Source organism: Vombatus ursinus, unplaced genomic scaffold (genome assembly GCF_900497805.2).
Source record: "Vombatus ursinus unplaced genomic scaffold, bare-nosed wombat genome assembly UNPS02014821.1, whole genome shotgun sequence".
NCBI classification, from domain to species: Eukaryota; Metazoa; Chordata; class Mammalia; order Diprotodontia; family Vombatidae; genus Vombatus; species Vombatus ursinus.
Genome location: NW_020954599.1, coordinates 12,179,855 through 12,200,438, shown reverse-complemented (window position 1 = coordinate 12,200,438; position 20,584 = coordinate 12,179,855). Strand labels below are relative to the sequence as shown.

At 36.7% G+C, this 20,584-nt stretch overlaps 1 protein-coding gene across 1 annotated transcript in view; it reads right to left on the bottom strand.

Moving 5' to 3' along the window:
• The window catches only part of AIMP1 (aminoacyl tRNA synthetase complex interacting multifunctional protein 1), a 63,289-nt gene that overhangs the window by 8,510 nt on the left and 34,195 nt on the right, over positions 1-20,584 (bottom strand). Inside the window, exons 5-6 of the mRNA XM_027837310.1 lie at positions 15,380-15,588; positions 5,262-5,430 (exon numbers count right to left, since the gene is read on the bottom strand). Of these exons, the coding sequence (XP_027693111.1) occupies positions 5,262-5,430; positions 15,380-15,588 (378 nt within the window). The remainder of the gene's footprint in view (positions 1-5,261; positions 5,431-15,379; positions 15,589-20,584) is intronic.

Genomic DNA, 20,584 nt, shown 5'->3' with positions numbered 1-20,584 from the left:
TTGAGTTGTATATAGTCATACAGTTAGTACATTCTAGAACTAGGAATCAAAATCAAATCTGCTTTTTCCAATAAACTATGTATTTTCCCATGCATGTGTCAGCAGAATTAATCTTCTTCTTAGAGGCTCAGAGAAGAATAGTTTCCAAATCAAACCACCTCTGTACATTTTCTTCAATATTAGTTAAGGTTCTTAAAACATTTTTTTCCTGTTGCAATAGCTTGGTTGGAATCCAATGGAGTGTAGTCTCAAAGATATCAGTTACTTCCTTTGTCTCATAGCTACCACATTTTTTGAACTGTTATTTCTGTTTAGTGCTTAAGGGACCTGTTGCTATATTCTACAACTAAAATTTATAGCTTCACAAACATAAGGCAAGACAAAAGGAAAAAAGGGGTGAGAAACAGGAATAAAAGCATTCATCTGGCATTTTTGAAGCCCCATTGATGTTTCTGGCTTTCTATTAGAAGATGACTGTAAGCATATAAAGCCTTTTCTAACTCAAATTACAACTCCAAAATTTGATTCAATGCAACTTCTATACCATGTTTAATATATATAATTTCTAATGTAATTTTCTAGAATCTGAGAATGTCAGTTGACTAGCAAAATATATAAACTAACACATGGACACCTTAAAATAAAGAACAGATGCTAACCGTTAAGAAAGAAAGATAAAGGTTTTGTCTAAGAAGAAATAAATGATAGATGAATTTTTTGTTTGTTGTTGTTCAGTTGTGTCCAGTTCTTTGTAATTCCATTTGGGATTTCCTTGGCAAAGATACTGGAGCAGTTTGTCATTTCCTTCTCCAGCTCATCTGACAGATGAGGAAGCTGAGGCAAACAGGATTAAGTGACCCGTCCAGGGTCACACAGCCAATAATTGTTTGAGGCCAAATCCTATACTCTGCACTCTATCCACTGTGCCACCTTGCTGCCCCAATAGACTGACTGTCTTCTGTGAACTACTGGCAGCTCTTTCCTCTTAGAAACGCTATGTCAGAAGGGTGACCCTACTGAGCAAGCACAGGAATGAGGTCCAGTGGAGGTCACTCTCTAACTCCAGTGCTCATTAAGGATTCCTGGCTGTTCAGCTTGGTTAAGGACATAAAATGAATGGACTGAATAATAATTCAAACTCAAGTTCAGGTGATAATTTACAATGTTGTTGTAGAAGACTGGAGCTAAATTCTCCCTGACTCTTCTTCATGGATGATTTTGCGCTCCCTTCTTGGAAGGGCTTATGTACATCAGGGACAGACTTAATGAGAGGGACCCTAGACTCCATTAGTACCTCTGGCAACAAATCAGGGTATTACTGAAAGAACATTTCATTGCAATAATTTCATCTGTAAAATTCAGATGATGAAGATAGTTTCAAAGTGCTGTCTTATTTAACTCTTAAGGCAATTTCTAAGTGAACAAAACACACCACTGACATTAACCAATCAATAAGTATTTTATTAAGCACCTAGGACAGGCAGTAGGCATCCAATGCCAAAAATGAAAACAGTTCCTTGAGGAGTTTGTATTCTATTGGGGGAGGTGATATGTACATAAGCAAACACAAAATATACACAAAACGAATACAAGGTAATGGGGTGGAGGGAGGTGCTAAGATGGAGTATCAGGAAAGGTTTCTTGCAGAAAGTGTCACAAGCTCAACTTTAGAGGACACTAAGCAAGAAGGAAGAAAAGAAGGAAACTTCTAAGAGGCAAAGGTGAGGAGGAGAGACAGAGGAGAAGTAATTCTTAAAGTAATTACTTAAAAGATAGCAGATGGTAATGGGAAACAAGAAAAAAGTAATGGAAACAAAAGACACCTAAAAGTTCTACTTAAGGACAGATTCAGCAAAACCTTCCACTCAATTTCCAGGAACTAGGTTTTATTCTAATTTCCCTTGCCTTGTCAGTTTTACATTAAAAAGACACTTTTTTTCATTTGTTATTACAATTACATGGTCTGGGACTCCAGTCAGATTTCTGTAAATATGGCCTCCTAAGAGTAGGGAGATTTCTGCTACATGCATTGCAAATACTGGTGCCCCCCATCCAACAGTGTGAGGCCCTTGCTAGCTCACAAGAATTTGAGACTTTTAATGATTACCTGCTTCTAACTCCCACTGCTAACTTGGCCCCTTCAGGAAGGAGTAGGATGGGGATTTTGTCAAAACCTGCTCACCATTATAAGGTTCACAGAACATAATGTGGTCTCTCAGCTGCTGCTGGGGGCCCTGATTTTATGGGAATGCACAAACACCCACCAACTCACTCACCCACACACAAAACATACAGACTTTTACTGTATGGTTCTTTTAGGAGCTTTCACTTAGGTGAGTAGAGATGGGTAAAAAAATAAGCAGGTTTTAACTCATACTTCCTCTTTATTCCTTTTATCTACACTCTCATTATGATTTAAATGTGCAAATTCTATGTTGGTTCTTGACTAAACTTTTGGGTGCTGTTGACTTTCTTCTAATAGAAAGAACATGAAAACACTTAGCTACTATTAAAATAACTGTGAGAGGTGCCACAGGGAATGGAGGCTAGAGAGCCAGCCTCAGGGTCAAAAGACCTAGGGAGCTAAGTCACTTAACTTCCCCCAGGCAACTCTACCTAACTATTAGTTTTTTCACTAAGAATTCCCAAGGCCAAATGAAGTAACAGGTCCAGAGCAATAAAAACAAAACAAAACAATAAAAACCAAATAGAAACAAGAAACAACTAAAACTCAAACAAAGCTATATAAATTATCTTAAAAACGTCCATTTATCTTAAACATTCCAATTATCTTAAAACATTCCAAAAATCAGTTCCACTGGTTTCTCCTACCAACCTCTCATATTTCTAACTTTTTATTTCTACACATAAAATATTTTGTTCTAGTTAAGATGACTTCCTCTATAGAGATTTTGTGTCCTATCATTTCTAATTCTGTTTCTTTTTCTAAGTCACCATCTATCTATGCATCTATCTATTGCCTGCTCACTCACTGGCTCATCCATTCACTTATATTTTATTTTTTCCCAAATTACATAGTAAAACAATTTTTTTAAAAAACTTTTTTTTAAAAAAAGTTTTGAGTTCCAAATTCTATTCCTTCCTCCCTCCTTCTCCATTCATTTGTTTTTGAAAGAGTAGGTCTCTCTATCTTAAAGATCACTGGGCTAGAAGTACAAGCACTCTTCATGGGCCCAATCTACTACTGACTGGAATAGAAGCTTTGGCCTGTTCTGTTGCTGACCTCGGTTGGTTTGCTCCTTCTCAGGCAACCTGTTGGTCACCCATTCCTCTGGGATCACCTGAATGATGCTGGACTTACTATGGACACCCAATCTGCTTAGCCAACTGTAGCTCCTCAGCTCAAGGGATACCCCAGCCTCTTCTTCTCTGGTGTACCACCATGCTTGGCTTTATAATTTATTGTTATTTAAATTTTTATTTTATTTTTAATTTATGGAATAAAACAAGAATTTCCATAACACAATATAATAAAAAGATGACTACACACGATACTGCAAATACATTATGCACAATTTGCTATTCCTTTTAAATACATAATAAAGTTAGCATGCAAAATTTCTTTTTCTTTTTTTCCTTCTCTCTCCCCCACCCTAGAGATGGCTATCATTAGACATAAATGTGTGTGTGTGTGTGTGTGTGTATAAAATCATTCTATACATACTTCTATTTATTAGTTCTTTCTCTGGATGCAGGCAAGCATCTTCCTTCATAGTCCTTTGTAGTTAATTTGGTTATTTATAACAGTCAAAATGACTTATTTGCTCAAAGTTGTTCTTAAAACAATATTGCTGTTACAACATACAACTTTCTTTGGTTCTGCTCATTTCACTCTTCACTATTTTGTACAAGTCTATCCATGTTGTTCTAAGATCACTGAGCTCATCATTTCTTATAGTATAGTGGTATTCCATCACAATCATATATCACAACTTGTTCAGTCATTCCCCAATTGATGGGCATCCTTGCAATTTCCAATTCTTTGCCACCACAAAGAGAGCTGCTATAAATATTTTAGAACACATAGGTTCTTCTCCTCTTTCCCTAATCATCTCTGGAAATAGACCTAGTAGTGGTACTGCTGGGTCAGAGGGCATAGGCAATTTATTAAGTCTTTGGGCATAATTTGAGATTGCTCTCCAAAATGGTTAGATCAGTTCACAACTCCACCAACAGTGAATTAGCATTCCAATTTTTCCATATTCCCTTCAACATTTGTTGCCTTCCCCTTCAATCCTTTTAGCCAATCTGATATGTGTAAAATGATATCTCATTGTTTAAATTTGCATTTCTCTAATCAATAATGATTTAGAGCATTTTTCTTTTTCTTTCTTTTTTTTTCCTGTGAGGCAAATGAGGTTAAGTGACTTGCCCAGAGTCATACAGCTAAGTGAGTGTTATGTGTCTGAGGCCGGATTTGAACTTAGGTCCTCCTGACTCTAGGGCCAGTGCTCTATCCACTGCGCCACCTAGCTGCCCCAAACATTTTTTACGACTATAAATTGTTTTGATTTCTTCATCAGAAAACCTTGGGTTCATATCCTTTGATCATGTCTCAATTGAGGAAATGACTCGCATTCTTACAGATTTTACAAAGTTTTTTATGTATTTGAGATATGAGACCTTTATCTGAGAATCTGTCTATAAAATTTCCCCCCAATTTTCTGCTTTTCTTCTGATCCTGGCTACATGTTTTATTTCTGCAAAATCTTTTTAATTTAATGTAACTGAAATCATTCATTACATTTCATTATGCTATCTGTCTGCCCAAGCTTTCTTTCAGGCTCAGCTCAGGTACCTTCCTGATCCCCCTAGTTTAGTATGTTGTTTTTTTTTTCCTCAAATTACCTTATATTTACTTACACGTGAACATGCTGTATGCAACTTGCCCCTTATCCCCCAGGCTTTTTTATTTTCATCTGCTTCGCCAGGGCCTAGCACAATACCTTGGTCATAGAAGGAAATTAATTAAAACAGAATGTAAATCTTCATCTTCTGCTAGATCATTTGTACTGGAGGAAACTCCAATCCTAAGAAACAAGTAGGTTTTTCCAACTTGGCTTAGATATAAGCTATTTTTTATGACTGGGACACTGGAGGAAGTCAATGATAATTACTTAATGGAAGGTTAAAAGTATAGTAATGTAATTTAGATATAAAATTGACTTTACTCAAGCTAGCACTAAAATGTTTCTTACAGATTTCTGACACACAATTTTATAGTATGATTTCATGCTTACCAGAGAATCCCTCGAAAGTAATTCTGTCTCCAGGAACAGATCCACTGGGAGGATCCAAGATTTCCACCTTCTCTGGTGAACTGGCACACATCAACATAGCCTGAGATACCACTCCCCTCATCTTTGCAGGCTTCAGATTACAAAGCAAAATCACCATCCGATTCTGTATCTGTAGGAATAACAAATCAGATGACCAAAGGTGACCTCAATTTTATTTATGAATATTGAATTTAAAATATAGTAATAAAAATGTTTGTTCTGAGTGTCTCTATCAATAATACAAGTATTCTGAGAATTTTATATTATGATTTTAGAGCTATCTATAAAAGTGTAAGTATAGAAAATGTTACAGCTGAAGGTATATATGCCGGTAACTATCAGCACCTACGAAAATAAACATCAATGTTCTTAAATCTCTACACCATTCTTCTAAGACACAACTTATTTCATGTTTATCAGGTTATGAGATTCTGTAAATGACAAAAAAAGTACTGGCACTGCTTAAAATTTAAGTGTGAACTCCAAATACTCTCCAAGTTCCATCCATTTATTTACCAACAAATTCTATTTTTCATGGAATCTTGTAACAGCTTTTGCTCTACCTGTACCCTGGATACCTCAGAGGGTATTCTGAAATTAGAAAGAACCGTTTATCAGAAAGGAGTAGATACCTCAGTTTGTTAGTGAGAAGAAAGGGTAGCTGTAATTCTTTCTAGGGATAATGATACATTTTTGGAGGAATGAAATAAGAACCAGGATTTCTCCAAAGATGACAGACTGTAAACTGAACCACTAGAGGGTAAAAGGAAGAAAAAAAAAATCCAATAAAGGTGAGTAAAGTATGAGAGTGTGTGTGTGATCCACATAGTATTGATTACAGTCATTTTACAGAAGAAGAGACTAATGATAAGGGAAGTGAGGTGATTTGTCCAGTGTCACCTAGTTAATAAGTATCTGGGGTGGGAGCCCAGGGCTTCCTGACTCCAAGTCTTATGCTCTATCCACCATGCCACACTGTCTCTCACCACCCTATTCAGAATGAATAGGATATACTCTAAAGGAAAGAAGGTATTGTAGTCTGCTAGACATATTGAAAGGCTTCTTACGGAAAAAGGTTAGCTCATATAATTTATTTCAAAGGGCATGAAAAAGGCCATTCCCCCAACTGATAAATGGTCAAAGGATACGATAGGCAATTTTCAGAGGAAGAAATTAAAATTATCAATAGCTGCATGAAAAAATGCTCTAAATGATTACTAATCAGAAAAATACAAATTAAAACAACTCCAAGGTAACACTTCACATTCATCAGATTGATTAAGATAAGCAAAAAAATGACATGCTAGAGGGGATGTGGGAAAACTAATTCAGTCTTGGTGAAACTGCGAAGTAATGAATATTGTATCTCCCATCAGAACATAAAATCCACGAGAGCAGGGGCTTTTTCATTTTCATCTTTGTATTCCCAGTGCCTGGCCTAATGCTGTGCACATAAAAGGAGTTTTAATGTGAACCATTCTGCAAAGCAATTTGGAACTATGCCCCCAAAACTCTTAAACTGTGTATACCCTTTAAACCAGTAATACCACTAGTAGGTCTAAACTCCAAAGATATCAAAGAAATAAGATTTATGTAAAAAATATTTCTAGCAGCACTTTCTGTGAGGGCAAAGAATTAGAAACTGGGGAAATGTCCGTCAATTATATGAATATAATGGAATACAACTGTGCCATAAGAAAGGATGAAGGGGTAAGTAGGGAAAAAAAAATAATGAAGGGAATGTTTCAAAAGATTTGTATGAACTGAAGTGAGCAAAACCAAGAGAACAATTTTACACAATAGCAGTAAATACTGTAAAGATAATCATCTTTGAAAGCCTTAGTAACTCTGATCCACACAATGATCAATCATGTGGACCAGTTAAGGACCACAATTCCAAATGACTCATGCTGACAGATTCCGAGTGCAGAATGAAGTACATTTTTTCCTCTTTCTTTCTTTTGGACATGGCTAATATGTAAATTTGTTTTGTATGACTACACATATTTGTAATGGATTTTGTTTTTCTTGCCTTCACAATGGGAAGGGTGGGGAGAGTGTGAGAATTTGGAAGTGAAAAAGAAATAAAATTGAATTTGGGGAAAAAAACATCAAAAAGCACTGATGTTCAGTATCTCTAGGTAGAAAAACAAAAATAACAAACTTTCTCATCTAGGAAAGTACACTATAATGGAAAAAAATTGCATCTAGAATCAGGGGTCTGAGGTTTAAAGCCCTCTCTGCTATTTGTTACAGGAGAGACTTTGGATATGTCATTTAACCTCTCAAGACTCAGTTTCCTTATTTGCAAAACGAAAGGGCTGGACCAGGTGACCTCTGTGGTCCCAATGATATAGGGGTGACCTTCTAACCTGGAGGGAAAAAAGTCAACAATTATCCTTCCAGGGAAATGAATTTTGATAGACAGGCCCTCAAAAAGATGAGGATACAAAAGGGTTTTGGAGTTATCACAATCAAAGGGATTAATACTCTATGTCCAACATTGGTTAAAACCATCAATTATGCTTTTAGAAGTAAATTTTTTTTAGTTGGTTTACGGATATTAATGAAAATTTTCCGATTTGGAAGGAGAAAAGTACGTGGTCTCAGAATCAAAAAGGAAAATTGTCTCAGAGACCATCTATTCTAACCTCTTCTCAAAGAGGAGTCTGTTCTGAAACCTCCCAAGTTGACATCTAGCTTTACCACCATGTGGTCCTTCTCCTACTCCTGCACTGTCTATCTCAGCCTTTCTTATCCCATCACTTCTGCCTGGCTTGTACATTTTAGTATTTCTAAATTTGAATGTCATAAGAAACATTTTCCAAATACCCCACACATATGACACGGTGTATCATTAAGTATTAACTACTTTTTTTTTCCCAATATTTTCTCATTAGTGAAGCTTTTTTCCTTCAGTTTTTGCCCATGTTCTACACAAAAAGATTATGGAAATAAAATTTCTAAAAACTACAAAAAAATCCCAAGTCTAAAGAAAATAATATGCCTTTTTGTTTTTATCTTAAGCCTGTGAAATTAAAAAATGGAAATACCTTTAACGTGGAAATATCTACCACCACTAAAGTCCAACTCTGATATTCCAATGTGGTTTGGAAATGACCCTGGCTTATTAAAGGCTATGACCATAAAGCAGAAGCTCTGGCAGGTCCTATCAAGCTAGAAAGGCTTCACTAAGGACCCATAATGAACTGTGTGAGTTGCCTAATGTGTAGCCTAAATTCAGAGAGGCTCATCAACAGTGCTTACAAATGATGAACTTTTTGGCCACAGAAACTCATGAAACTATCTGCATTAGTGGGAGATGAGCCACACAAATGAAATTATAGATCTTCTTAAACACAGTAAAACAGCCACGTTTGAAATGTGCATTCAATATACTTCAACATTGAATATATAATATGTATAACATACATTGTACATCAAATTAAGAAGTGCATGGTTCACCTTGACAGAATTCCATAACTGTCTAACTTTCAAAATGAATTTACATTTCTTTTTCTTGTCATTATTAAAAGCAATTTTTGAGTTCACAAGTTTTTATCTTAAAAGATGTGAAGCGATATCTAAAAGGCAACTTGAGTTGCTTAATGTCTACCTACAGCTAGACCCATTTACAGTGACTCGAAATCCAAATGAGCAATTTTAAGAGTAAGGAAAAATAAAGAGAACTAATAAACACAAAGGGTAGTTAATAAGGAAAGCTATTATTGCTGTTAACAAGCCTAGTTTTAAAAAAAAATCTAATTTTTTTTTTTAAGGATTGTAATATCTTGGTGTCTAAGATTAGGTCGCAAGAGGATGTGAATAAATAATAAAACAGAAATAATAAGACAGCATCAAAAGAGAAGATGTTTTCAATCCATCTTCAATCAAACTGTTGTGTAACTGGGAGGAACTTTTATTTTCAAATGACAATTTGGCAAAGGAAAAGGATTATAAAGGATTACATGCATAAATGCATGATACAGTAATCGGGCATTAAAAAACAATGTTAATTTTCTATGGTACTTTCCTTGTTGGGAGCTTATTTTCTTGCCTAACATTCTGGAGTTATTAATCATCACCCTTAGATCTCCTTCAACTTACTATTAACTTTTATGGGGTCTGTAAAATGCTTCACAGAACCAGGAAACAGTAGCAAAGACGAACTACTGGTATTACATTTACAAAAACAAAACCCAGAAATTTCTGTCATTTTTATAATTCAACCAACTTAAGAAGTTAAATAATGCAATTTTTTCAATTATAATAAAAGTTAAATAATTCAATTTTTATTTGTTATTATGTCTTAAATCATACAATCAAATATGCACTATTTTGTGTGCTCAGTGAATTTTCCCACTTAAGAGATAATAACAAACAAAGACAGGGTACACCAGCTTCTGTGCTTAGTGAGATTAGAACCTCAGGCTTAAAAAAAAGATGGAGAATAGAAAATGAAATTCCTGAGTCTCTTCCCTGACCCCTTCGAAAAAGAACACAGAAAGCCAAGAAAAGGTGAGTTCCCTCCCTTCCCTAGCCTTATCTCAAATCCAGAATAGATAACTATCGTGGTGCAGTCTATTCCAAGGGTGAGGAATCTGCAGCCTTGAGGCCATATGTGGCCCTCTAGGTCCTCAAGTGCATCCATTTCACTGAATCCAAACTTGGCAGAACAAATCCCCTTAATAAAAGGATTTGTTCTGTAAAAGTTGGACTGAGTTAAAAGGCCACACCCAAGTAGGCCCTACTCATTGCTTCTATTTTATATCATCTTACTCTATAGCTACTCATACTTACTTCCACCCTTTGCAATCTGGTTTCCAACCTCAACACTCAACTACTCATGCTCTTCCCACAGTTGATAAAGAATAATAATAAAACTGCCAAATCTGACGGTCTTTTTTTAGTCCTATGGTTTCTCTTCTCTGGGATTTCATGACACTACTCTCTCCTGGTTCACCTATTACCTTTCTGACATTTCCTTCTCAGTTTCCTTTGCTGACTCATCATCCTTATCACAACCTCTGCCTGTGGGTGCTCCCCAAGGCTCTGCTCTGGGCTGATTTCTCTTCTTTTTCTGCACTCTGTCCAAAACAGAGCTCATTATCTTTGCCTCCCAAATCCATCCCTCTTAGAAAGTTCCCTATTTTTGTTGACAGCATCAGCACCCCTTGAGACTTGAGGTTCACCTCTGTGGCTTTATCTCTGACTTTTTACTCTCTCACTCTACATACCCACAGTTTCCAAACACTGACTTTACAGACAATAAAAACGGAATTCAAGTATTTCAAAGGGCTGCTATGCATAAGAGGATTAGACTTGTTCTGGCTGGCCTCAGAGAGCAGGCAGAAGAGGCAGGTCTTAGATCTGTTTAAGAAAAGCTTCATATTAATATGATTGTACATGTATAACCTATATCAGACTGCTTGTTGTCTTGGGGAGACAGGAATGGAAGAAGGATAATTTGGAATTCAAAATCTTATAAAAAGTGAATGCTGAAAACTACCTTTACATGTAATTGGAAAGAAAAAAAAAAAAGAAAAACTTCATAAACATTTGAGCTGTCCATAAGTTCAATGGCCTGTCTATAGAGGTGGTATATCCCCCACAATGGAGGTCTACAAGCAGAGACAGATTACTGTGAGCAATACAGGGGAGGAGAGGCTATGTTCAAGGAAGTGTTGGATTAGAAGGACTGATGAGTCTTTCAAAGGTTGTGATTCTTTTGATTATGCAATCATCCTCTTAGTCATTATCTTTGCTGAGGTAAGGTATTTTAAGACTACGTTATCTAAAATTCATTCATAAAGTCCTAAATTAAAACAGTACTGGGTAGACTTAAATTACTCTAATGGTTTGCTATATTAATACCTGGAGGAAAAAAAATCAAACAAGTATTTCTTCAAAACTAAGAATGTATTTCCCAATTGTTTTTCATTACATTATCATCATTAGTATTTATAGCTTTTGCTGTAAAGCAGATGTGAATAAGAATTTGAGAAACATAAAGCAATTTAACAGAACCTAAAATATTTTTCTGATTAATATAAAAGGTGATGGTTGTAATGATGCCTCACATTCTGGTGTAATTGGTCAAACTTAAAAAAACATGATTACAAAAAGTGAATAAAAATGAAAAGAAAAAAGAAGGGAGTTACTGTTTCATGGCCCCAAACTCCATGAAACTGGGAAAGTTATAGGTGCTTCGGATCTTAATTCTAGAGCTAGGGTAGGAAAACTGCCATTTTCACCAAAGACCTTAGAAAGGCCACGTAGCCCAACCTCACATTTAAAAAAATTTAGGGATAAACCACATACAGACATGTGGTCAATGGATATGAATAGTTTTCAAAAAAGAAATACAAAGTGTTTATTGAAAAAAATGTTTAAAGTAATTAATATTCAAAGGATATGGTATCTGAATAAAATATTACTGCAATATAAGGAAAGACTAGATGAGAAATAGGGGAGACATGTATGAAGGGAGGCAAAGTAAAAAACAAAGAGCCGGAATAACATACACAATGACTGAAGTCAACCTGGACAGACAAAACTCTGGTCAAATATCCCACCTTTTTATTAATAATCAATAATCAACTGCTGTTTCCTTGAACACATTTTATAATGGCTTTGCTGTTGTTTCAAAACAAACTTCTCCCTTCCATAGATCTGCAATCTTACGTTTTCCACCAGTGACAGAGACTATAGCCCATTCGTGCCAGCTCATCCTGTGTTAACTTCTATCTATATTCTCCTTCAATCCTCCCCAGTGGATCCACTTCACCTGGGAGTTTTTATCTTGGTGTTTACTGATTATCCTTATTCCTCCTATCACACGTCTTTCTCTAGCACCAGCTATTTCTCCTGCACAATCCTTCATTGGCAACATGTTGTAGTCTGCTCAGGTCTGCCAAGGTGCTCTTTATGTGATCTAAACTTTTAAATCTATGGAGACTGCGATATGCTATGGTAAGAATATTACTAATGAAAAGACAGGCCTTTATTTCAGGGAGAAGCTTGAGGTCATTAAAAACACTGTACAATTTCTCAAAGGCAATCTAGCCTGCTTTCTTTCACCAAATAAATGAGCTCCTACCAGATAGCTATTTGCAGTGTTTGTTCAAGACCTAGGAACTCATAAAGCAACTCTATGGGTTGTATATTCAAATAAGTGTCACTATTTGGACAAGAGGAATTCTTTACTTATTTGGACAGTTGGGCCAAATTTCTCAGTGATCGAAATTTTCCTCAGGAGGTTCTATGAATACCAATAACTATAGACCTATACTTTCCCATCTCTAAAACTCCTCCCCTTCCCCAACCCCTATGAGAATAATCTTCTTAAGCACCAAGGACATCCCTAATGACGGTTTAAGAAGGGAACAAAAGTTTTTCATAAAATACATTCAACAATACACCATATCTTTGCAATGATAAAATTGACTTTAAGGTATAAGAAACCACAAGATCTCTCCAAGCTTATTTTTTTGAACTATAAAAAAGTTTTTAATTTGGTATTGTAAAATTATTCCTTAAAGGCTCTTTTCCAACAAGATGTCTTTCATGCATGTGTCAAAATTACACAAGATTCCTTGAAAGACGGAACAAAAGACAGGCTTGTTTAACTACGCCTTGACTATGAATATCAAGTGATGTATAGCATGGAGGTATGACCACCATGGGGTTTTCCATGATACGGGAGAATATTCAGTATAGAGTCCAAATGGAAGAGATGATAGCTGTATTTCCAGATGTTGTGCTCCTGGAACACTGCCTCTTGGATGGCTGAACAAACTGTCATATATGAAATGTAACAGAATATTACTAAGATGATGAAAAATATAATTTCAGAGAATACTGAGTATTCTCTGAGCTGCCACAGTGTGAAGCAAGAACCAGGAAAGCAATTTCTACAAGGACATCAACACTGCAAAGAAAAACAATTTTGAAAGAACTCTGATCAATTACATGTTCAGGAGACCTACGATGAAACGTTATCACTCATCTCTCAATAGAGGTGATGGACACAAGGTCTGGAAAGAAAGACACATTTTTGGACATGGACACTATATGGACTTATTTTGTTTAACTGTGCTTAATTATCACAAGGGCTTTTGTTTTTTTTCTTCTTAGTTCTTAATGGAGGTAGGGGTGGGGAGGAAAGGAAAGGAGAAGGATGAGAAGAGTTACCAATAGTGGTGCCAAAAAAGAGAAAGCCTTTGTAGTAGGTAGAATTTATTATACGTTTTTTCTTAAAAGCAAGTAGTATATATGGGTTATTTGAATGTCATATATAATGTTTTTTGTGTTCTGTTTCACGTATGGAAATGCTCTTTGTATGGCTATTTAATTCAGAATAAAAACTTCAAAAGAAACTATGCATTAATTTGTAATAATACATTAATCTTTTCTGCAAAATCAGCAGATGGTCAACTGAAATAGCAACAGAAGACATCAGGAGTTTTTAATGCTATTATAAGAGAAGAAAAAATGTCCAGTAAGACAAGAATGATCGATGGTTATAGATTGCAAAATTTCCCCCAAAAGGATAAAATTGCAAGGGGTTGTGTGTGTGCGTGTGTGTGTTCTCTCTTGTACCTTCCTCCCCCTATAGCAATCAATGGTTTTCAGGGCACATTTGCTTAGAAATACTTCATTTGGCTCTGAACTCCCAGGGAGTTCATTCTCATCTTTCTTTGTGCCCTTTTCTCTCCAACCCCTCTCCCTTCCACCTCCTGCTCTGAGAACCATCACCGTCTTCACCAAAACAGACTGATCCGCTGTTCACTAATCATCCCTGTGACTCCCCAGACCAAAGCTTGTTTCCTGGGCCACCATTCCCCTTATAGGCATTTATCTCCCCCAATTAAAATGCAAGCTCTTTGATGGCAGAAGCATCTCGATTTTGATTTATATTCTTAACAATCCTTATTCTTAGCACAGTGCTTTAAACAGACGAAAACTTAATGAATGCTTCATTCATTCATTCCATCATTCCAGGTACAGGACTTTTCCCACTACATTAGGCTGCCTCCCTAGGCAGATTAATTAGGAAGTGAGAAAAAGGAATCCAGACTTGGATTTTTGCTGTCAATATGAAGTCAATATTGAACCAACAGCTAAACATGAATACTATGGATTTCTAATTATAGATTAAAAGCAGCTGCCAGACTATCTTCAGGACTGAGTCACAGAAGAAAACTTAATACAATTATTTTGACCAAAACTCAACTCAGATAAATAATCAATACTAAGTTCCTCATTAGAGTTTCAATTCATAATTGCATTTTTTTTTTTAAACATTTGATTTCCCCAATCAACATGCTAACAGGGGAAGTATTGCTGGATATAGTTACAGAGCAGACATTCAAAACTTAATAGGGCGCAGCTCTACAGCCCTACAAAGAAATAACCTTACAGCCCGGGGAAGTTTAAAAAAGAACTCAGGCCTCCTTTAAAATTTTGGTGATTTTTTTTTTTTTGGTCCTGTAAAATTTCAAAACATCAGTACCTGCACTTAAAGGTATTTATAAAGCTGCATTCAAATTGCTAAAGCAAAAGTAGAAAGCCTGAACAATTCAAGTTATTTAAACTCACTTGAAATACAAATACTAGGCAACAGTTTTCATGGGACATGTATCTCCTTCAAGGTTTTAGAAGCTCACCTTTAGCTTGCTAGAAAACCAGTAGTTTTTACTCCTGTAATGACAGAGCTGAGCACAGGAGGTCTGGCAGCAATGCACAACATATTCTAAGTAATAAAACTCTGGTTTTTTTTTCTGTGAGGAGCACAAAGAGAAAGTGGTCCAAGCTTCAAAACAAACAATGGATCCATTCTTCCTTTTATTCTCAAGGATTTACTTTGGGAATCTCTTTTAAGATTTTTACTGTTTTTTCCCCCTTTCCTTCCAGGTAATTGAAAGTGGCTATATTCCACAAAACAACCGCTACACAAAATTGGAAAATGTCCTGTGGATATGAGTTATCTGATAAAGAAATGCCTTTTTGTTGAACACATCATGGATTAGCACCATCTGGGACTGAATGAAAAGAAACACTGCTCAAAAGCAACATACCTGGTCAAGGGGGATATACTTCACCAAGCCACTGACCACTGTTCTTGGTACTTTTTCTCCAACATCCACCTCTTCAACATACAAAGAATCTGCATCGGGATGCTTTTTGGCAGCGATGATACAACCAATGCGAAGATCCAGGAGAGAGACGTCTATTGGTTTGGAGTCAGGGGTTGCTGGCTGCTTTTGCTTCTTTTCCTTCTTCTCTCCTGTCAAGTGATCAGGAATGGTATCCAGTCAGGAAGTAAAACCACAATATAATTCATTTATACACTCAACGCAGATGCTGCCTCGAAGCCACATACTGTGAACCCTCCACACCAGCCTAACCCAACCTCACCACGGGGCAGGCAGCCCAATCCGCTGAAGCTCACCTACACTGACAGTGACAGTATCAGGAGACGCGCCACAAACACTAGTGAGCTGGATCTGGGCCTGCATCACATGATCTCTTCTAACAAGTCTGGCCTCATTTTTTCCTAAAAAGCATGGTACATTAAGGGGATTTTAATGTCAAACTACAGGATAACAGGTCTTGAGCTTGCAATGACCTCAGACGCCGTCTAATCCAACCTATTCATTTCACAGATGAGGAAACTAAGTCCTACTGAGGTGAAGTGACGTGCCAAGGTCATATAGGTAACACTTTCAGAGGCAGAACTTGAACTCAGGTCTTCTGACTCCAGAGCCAGTATTCTCTCCACTGTACCATGCTGTTCCTTATTTCCAAGTCTTGCTATTTTGAGTCCCAGAGCTATGTGAAGTAGTGTTTCAGTGTATTTTAAGAAAGTTCTTGAATTTCCAATGGGCCTCATCATTATTTTATGTTGTTTATTTAACTTTCCAGCAACTATGTTGGGTGGGGGGTTAACATGAGATAATACCTGCATAGAGATAGAAATGGTAGATGTATCGAAATCAGAAGAAAAGTAACTTCTAATATGCTTTTTTGTAGGGGGGAAAATGTTTTCCTTCGTAAACATGATAACTGAGCTGTGAATAATAATACTGTAAAAACACTAGAGTTGACTATATGTAATCCTACTGGCTAAACATCTTTCTCTTTTGAGCTTTCAACAATCTCTACCAACGTCCTAACTGAAAGACCCTGAGATTTCAAAGACTATGCTAGTCAGGTTCTACCATGTTAGAGAAGTCATGGTGATCTAACAAAAATTTATCCCACCTGCCAACAGCGTAGCCCTTCCTCCGTGGGCCTGGGGCAGCAAGTGCCAAAGGATGTCACTCTCCCCAAACCCTCTTGCCAATGTCCCTTTCCCTCTTTCCCTCTCCTGGCTGAAGGTTGACTCCCTCTACTCCCACAACTTCATGAGGAAATCCAGAGTCCCTCCTCTACTCAGACCCTGAGGCTCCACTGGTGTATTCCCAATGGTGGTGACTAGGGTCCCTCCAGACCCAAAGATAGGTGAGGAAATATGGCCACTCACATCACTTTGATGTGGACGTACACGGCAGTCACAACTATAATATCTGTAAAATAGAGGACTTCAAGGTCTTATCATCTATTGTGCTATTTAGGTCTTCAGGCCTTACCATCTGCCATGCAGCTGAATTCTCTTATCAATAGTCGATAAACATTTATTAAGTGCTTACTATGTGCCAGGAACTATGCAAAGTGGTGGGTACAGAACTAAGAAAAAAAAAATGACAGTCCCTGCCCTCAAGGATCTTATAGTCTAATGAAGGAAGACAATATAAAAAAGAAGTTGAAAAAGTGGGAGGGTAGTCGGGGAGTAACTGGCAAGGGGGGTTGATATAACCGGAGTTGAAACTAAGCAAGGCAGTTGATGGAAAAGTTCTGAGCTCTCTATAAATGAAGGCTCTGGGCTGAGTTTATTACTCTGCCCTCTAGTCAGAGGGGAAACTGCTGAGTTTCAAAACTAAGGCAATCTGCAAGATGATGAGATTTCAGGTGGTGAGCTTATCCTAGGGAAGGCAGGACATTCATGGGGTTGAAAACTAGCAGAGGAATTGATGGAAAATGAACATGTGGAATACATGGAACATGTGTTGTCTCTATTAGAATATGAAGACCGTGAGAGCAGGGGCTCTCTCCCTTTTCCATCTGTACCCCAAGAGCTTGGAATACAAAGGAAGAATTAAACTGCCTAGAAAGCTATTGTGCATGTTCAAAGTTAGGCAAATAGAAGATAAGGAGGGAGAGAATACAAAAACTGAGGGCTTTGGGAAGACTGTGTAAGAGGTAGCAACTAAAGCTACCTCAAGGAAGATAAGGATTCTGAGAGGCAGATGATGAGGGATGCACTCCAGGAAAGGGAAACTCTTTATGTGAATGCAGACAATTTAACAGCAAGAGCTAGTACAGGACAGTTTGGTTGGGACGCAGAGTGTGTGAAACAGATTAAAGTGGAACATATTTAGAAAAGTAGGTTGTATTTAAATAGTAGAGGGTTTTAAATACTAGTTTGTATTTTATAGTCGAGACAATAAAGAATCTCTGCCAGTTTCTGAAAAGGAGGAATAACACGATCACACTTGTGTAGCTTAGGAAAGTTATTTTGGTATCGGTATGGAAGATGGATTTAAGAATGGAAAAGCCAATTTGCAGGCTATTCCAAGAGTCCAAAGAAGAGGTGCTGAGGGCCCAAAATAAGGTAGGAGCAGTATAAGTAAAGATATTCACTCGAATCATATTTCCAATCTCTATTTTAAATAATTTATATTCAATTAATTTTTACTGATCCTTTTTAACATCGGCTCAAAGGAACCTTACCTTCTGACTTCAAGATTAAGAAAAATAAAATATATGTGTGGATATACACACAACATATATATATGTATTTTTGGTTCAGAAATGTTATTTAATCTATGTTCAAAACTCTCTGGTGATGAAAATGTATATAATTTAGGGCCTTAAAGAGTTGTCTGAGGTACTGGGAGATTAAGTGATTCACTCGTCCATGATTACAAAGCTAGTACGTTTGAGAGGAAGAACTCAAGGCTAGATCCTTCTGCTTCCAAGCTCAATCCTCAGTGCTACTTAGTTCTGCTTCCTCGCCATCCCCCCAAAACAAAACAAAAAGCCAAGCTGATTAAAATAAAAAAAAAACAACCTTTTTTTTCCCCCAGATTATAACAGTAAAAAAAGCCAAAATAAAGTAATAAAGTAAATAACAGGCCATTTTATTTTAGGAAAGGGGAGCCAAAAGGGTGGATCTGGGCAGGAGCCTGCTTCAAGCAAAACAAGGTAGGTCCTTGATTATAAAAAGGGGTTGGAGGATGCACAACTAGACTCTGATTGTTCCAAGAAAAACAACAGATACCAGCTGATTTTTTTAGAGCAACAGTGATAGACAAACACCCATACTCAACATAACAGAATTTGATGGAGGAAAAACAAACAAAAATTATGACACTAAATGCTAACAGGATGCATTCACTCATAAAACGGAAAAGGGTGGCAGAATAAATTTAAAAACAAGTTCCTTCAATTTCTTGCATATAAGAAACTAACTTAACAAATGATGTGCTACATGATTTGCTGAATAAAGCTGTTGCCAAGATGCAACAACTCTGGTCAAAATTGATGTTTTACTAAGTCAAAGGGTTCATATTTAACTTTCATGAATAATCAATAAACTACAGAAACAGAAAGTGATGCCCTGCTTATAATATCACAATCCTGATATTAGGTAGTCCTACTTAAATGTTTCAGGAAAAATATACTGTAGGGAAGTTTGTTTGGGTGTTCATATTATTTAAATTTATGGGGTGGTGGGGAAGAGAAGGGAAGAGAATTGGATAACTCTTCCATTTATGCATACTCAACCTATTTTTTTTTTTTGCTCTGAATAGTATTTTATTTTTCCCCATAATTACATATCAAAAAAATTTTAGCACTCATTTTTACAAGATTTTCAGTTTCAAATTTTTCTCCTTCCCTCCATCCCCCCTCCTCTCTTCTGAGAACAGTAGGCAGTTTGATATAGGTTATACATATGCTATCATGTACAACATATTTCCATAATCATCACAGTTGTAGAAGAAACGAGCAAAAGAAAAAAAAAACATGAGAAAGAATAAAGTGAAAAAATATGCTTTGATCTGCATTCAGAGTTCATCAATTCTTTATCTGGATCTGGACAGCATTTTCCTTTGTGAGTCTTTTGTAGTTGTCTTGGATTACTGAGTTGCTATAAAGAGCTGAGTCATTCATAGTTCATCATCACACAATGTTTCTGACACTGTGTACAGTGTTTTCCTGGTTCTGCTCATTTTACTTTGCATCAGTTTGTACAAATCTTTCCAAGTTTTTCTGAAATGTGCCTGTTCATCATTTCTTATAGCACAATAGGATTCTATTACATTTATATACCACAGCTCATTCAACCATTCCCCAATTGATGGGCATCCCCTCAATTTCCAATATTCTGCCACCACGAAAAGGGCTGCTATAAATATTTTTGCATATGTAGGTCCTTTCCCCTTTTTTATGATTTCTTTGAGTTACAGACCTAATAGTGGTATTGCTGGATCAAAGGGTATGCACAGTGTGGTTGACCCTTGGGCACAGTTCCAAATTGCTGGAGAATGGTTGGATCAGTTCTCAACTCCACAGTGCAGTACTGCCCCAATTTTCCACATCCTCTCCACCATATATCATTTTCCTTTTTTTGTCATATTAGCAAATCTGATTGGTGTGCCATGTATTTTAAGAGTTGTTTTAATTTGCATTTCTCTAATCAAAAGTTATTTATAGTACTTCAACTGCCTACGGATACCTTTGATTGTTTCATCTGAAAACTGCCTTTTCATAGCCTCTGACCATTTATCAACTGAGGAATGGATTGTATTCTCATAAATTTGACTCAGTTCTCTGTATATGTGAGAAATGAGGCCTTTATCAGAGATACTTGCTGTAAAGATTGTTTCCTGGTTTCCTGCTTTCTTTCTAATCTTGGTTGTATTGGTTTTGTTTGTACAAAAGCTTTTCAATTTAATATGATCAAAATTATCTCTTCTCCATTTCCTAACGCTCTCTATCTCTTGTTTGGTCATGAATTCTTCCCTTTTCAGAGCTCTGATGGGTAGACTATTCCTTACTCTTCTAATCTGATTGCTTTATTGTCTATGGTACCTTTTAGCAAGATGTATTTTGCTTCCTTATCTCTTTTCATTGGTCTATTTTTCTTTTACTTTGTCTAACATCAGGATTGCTACTCC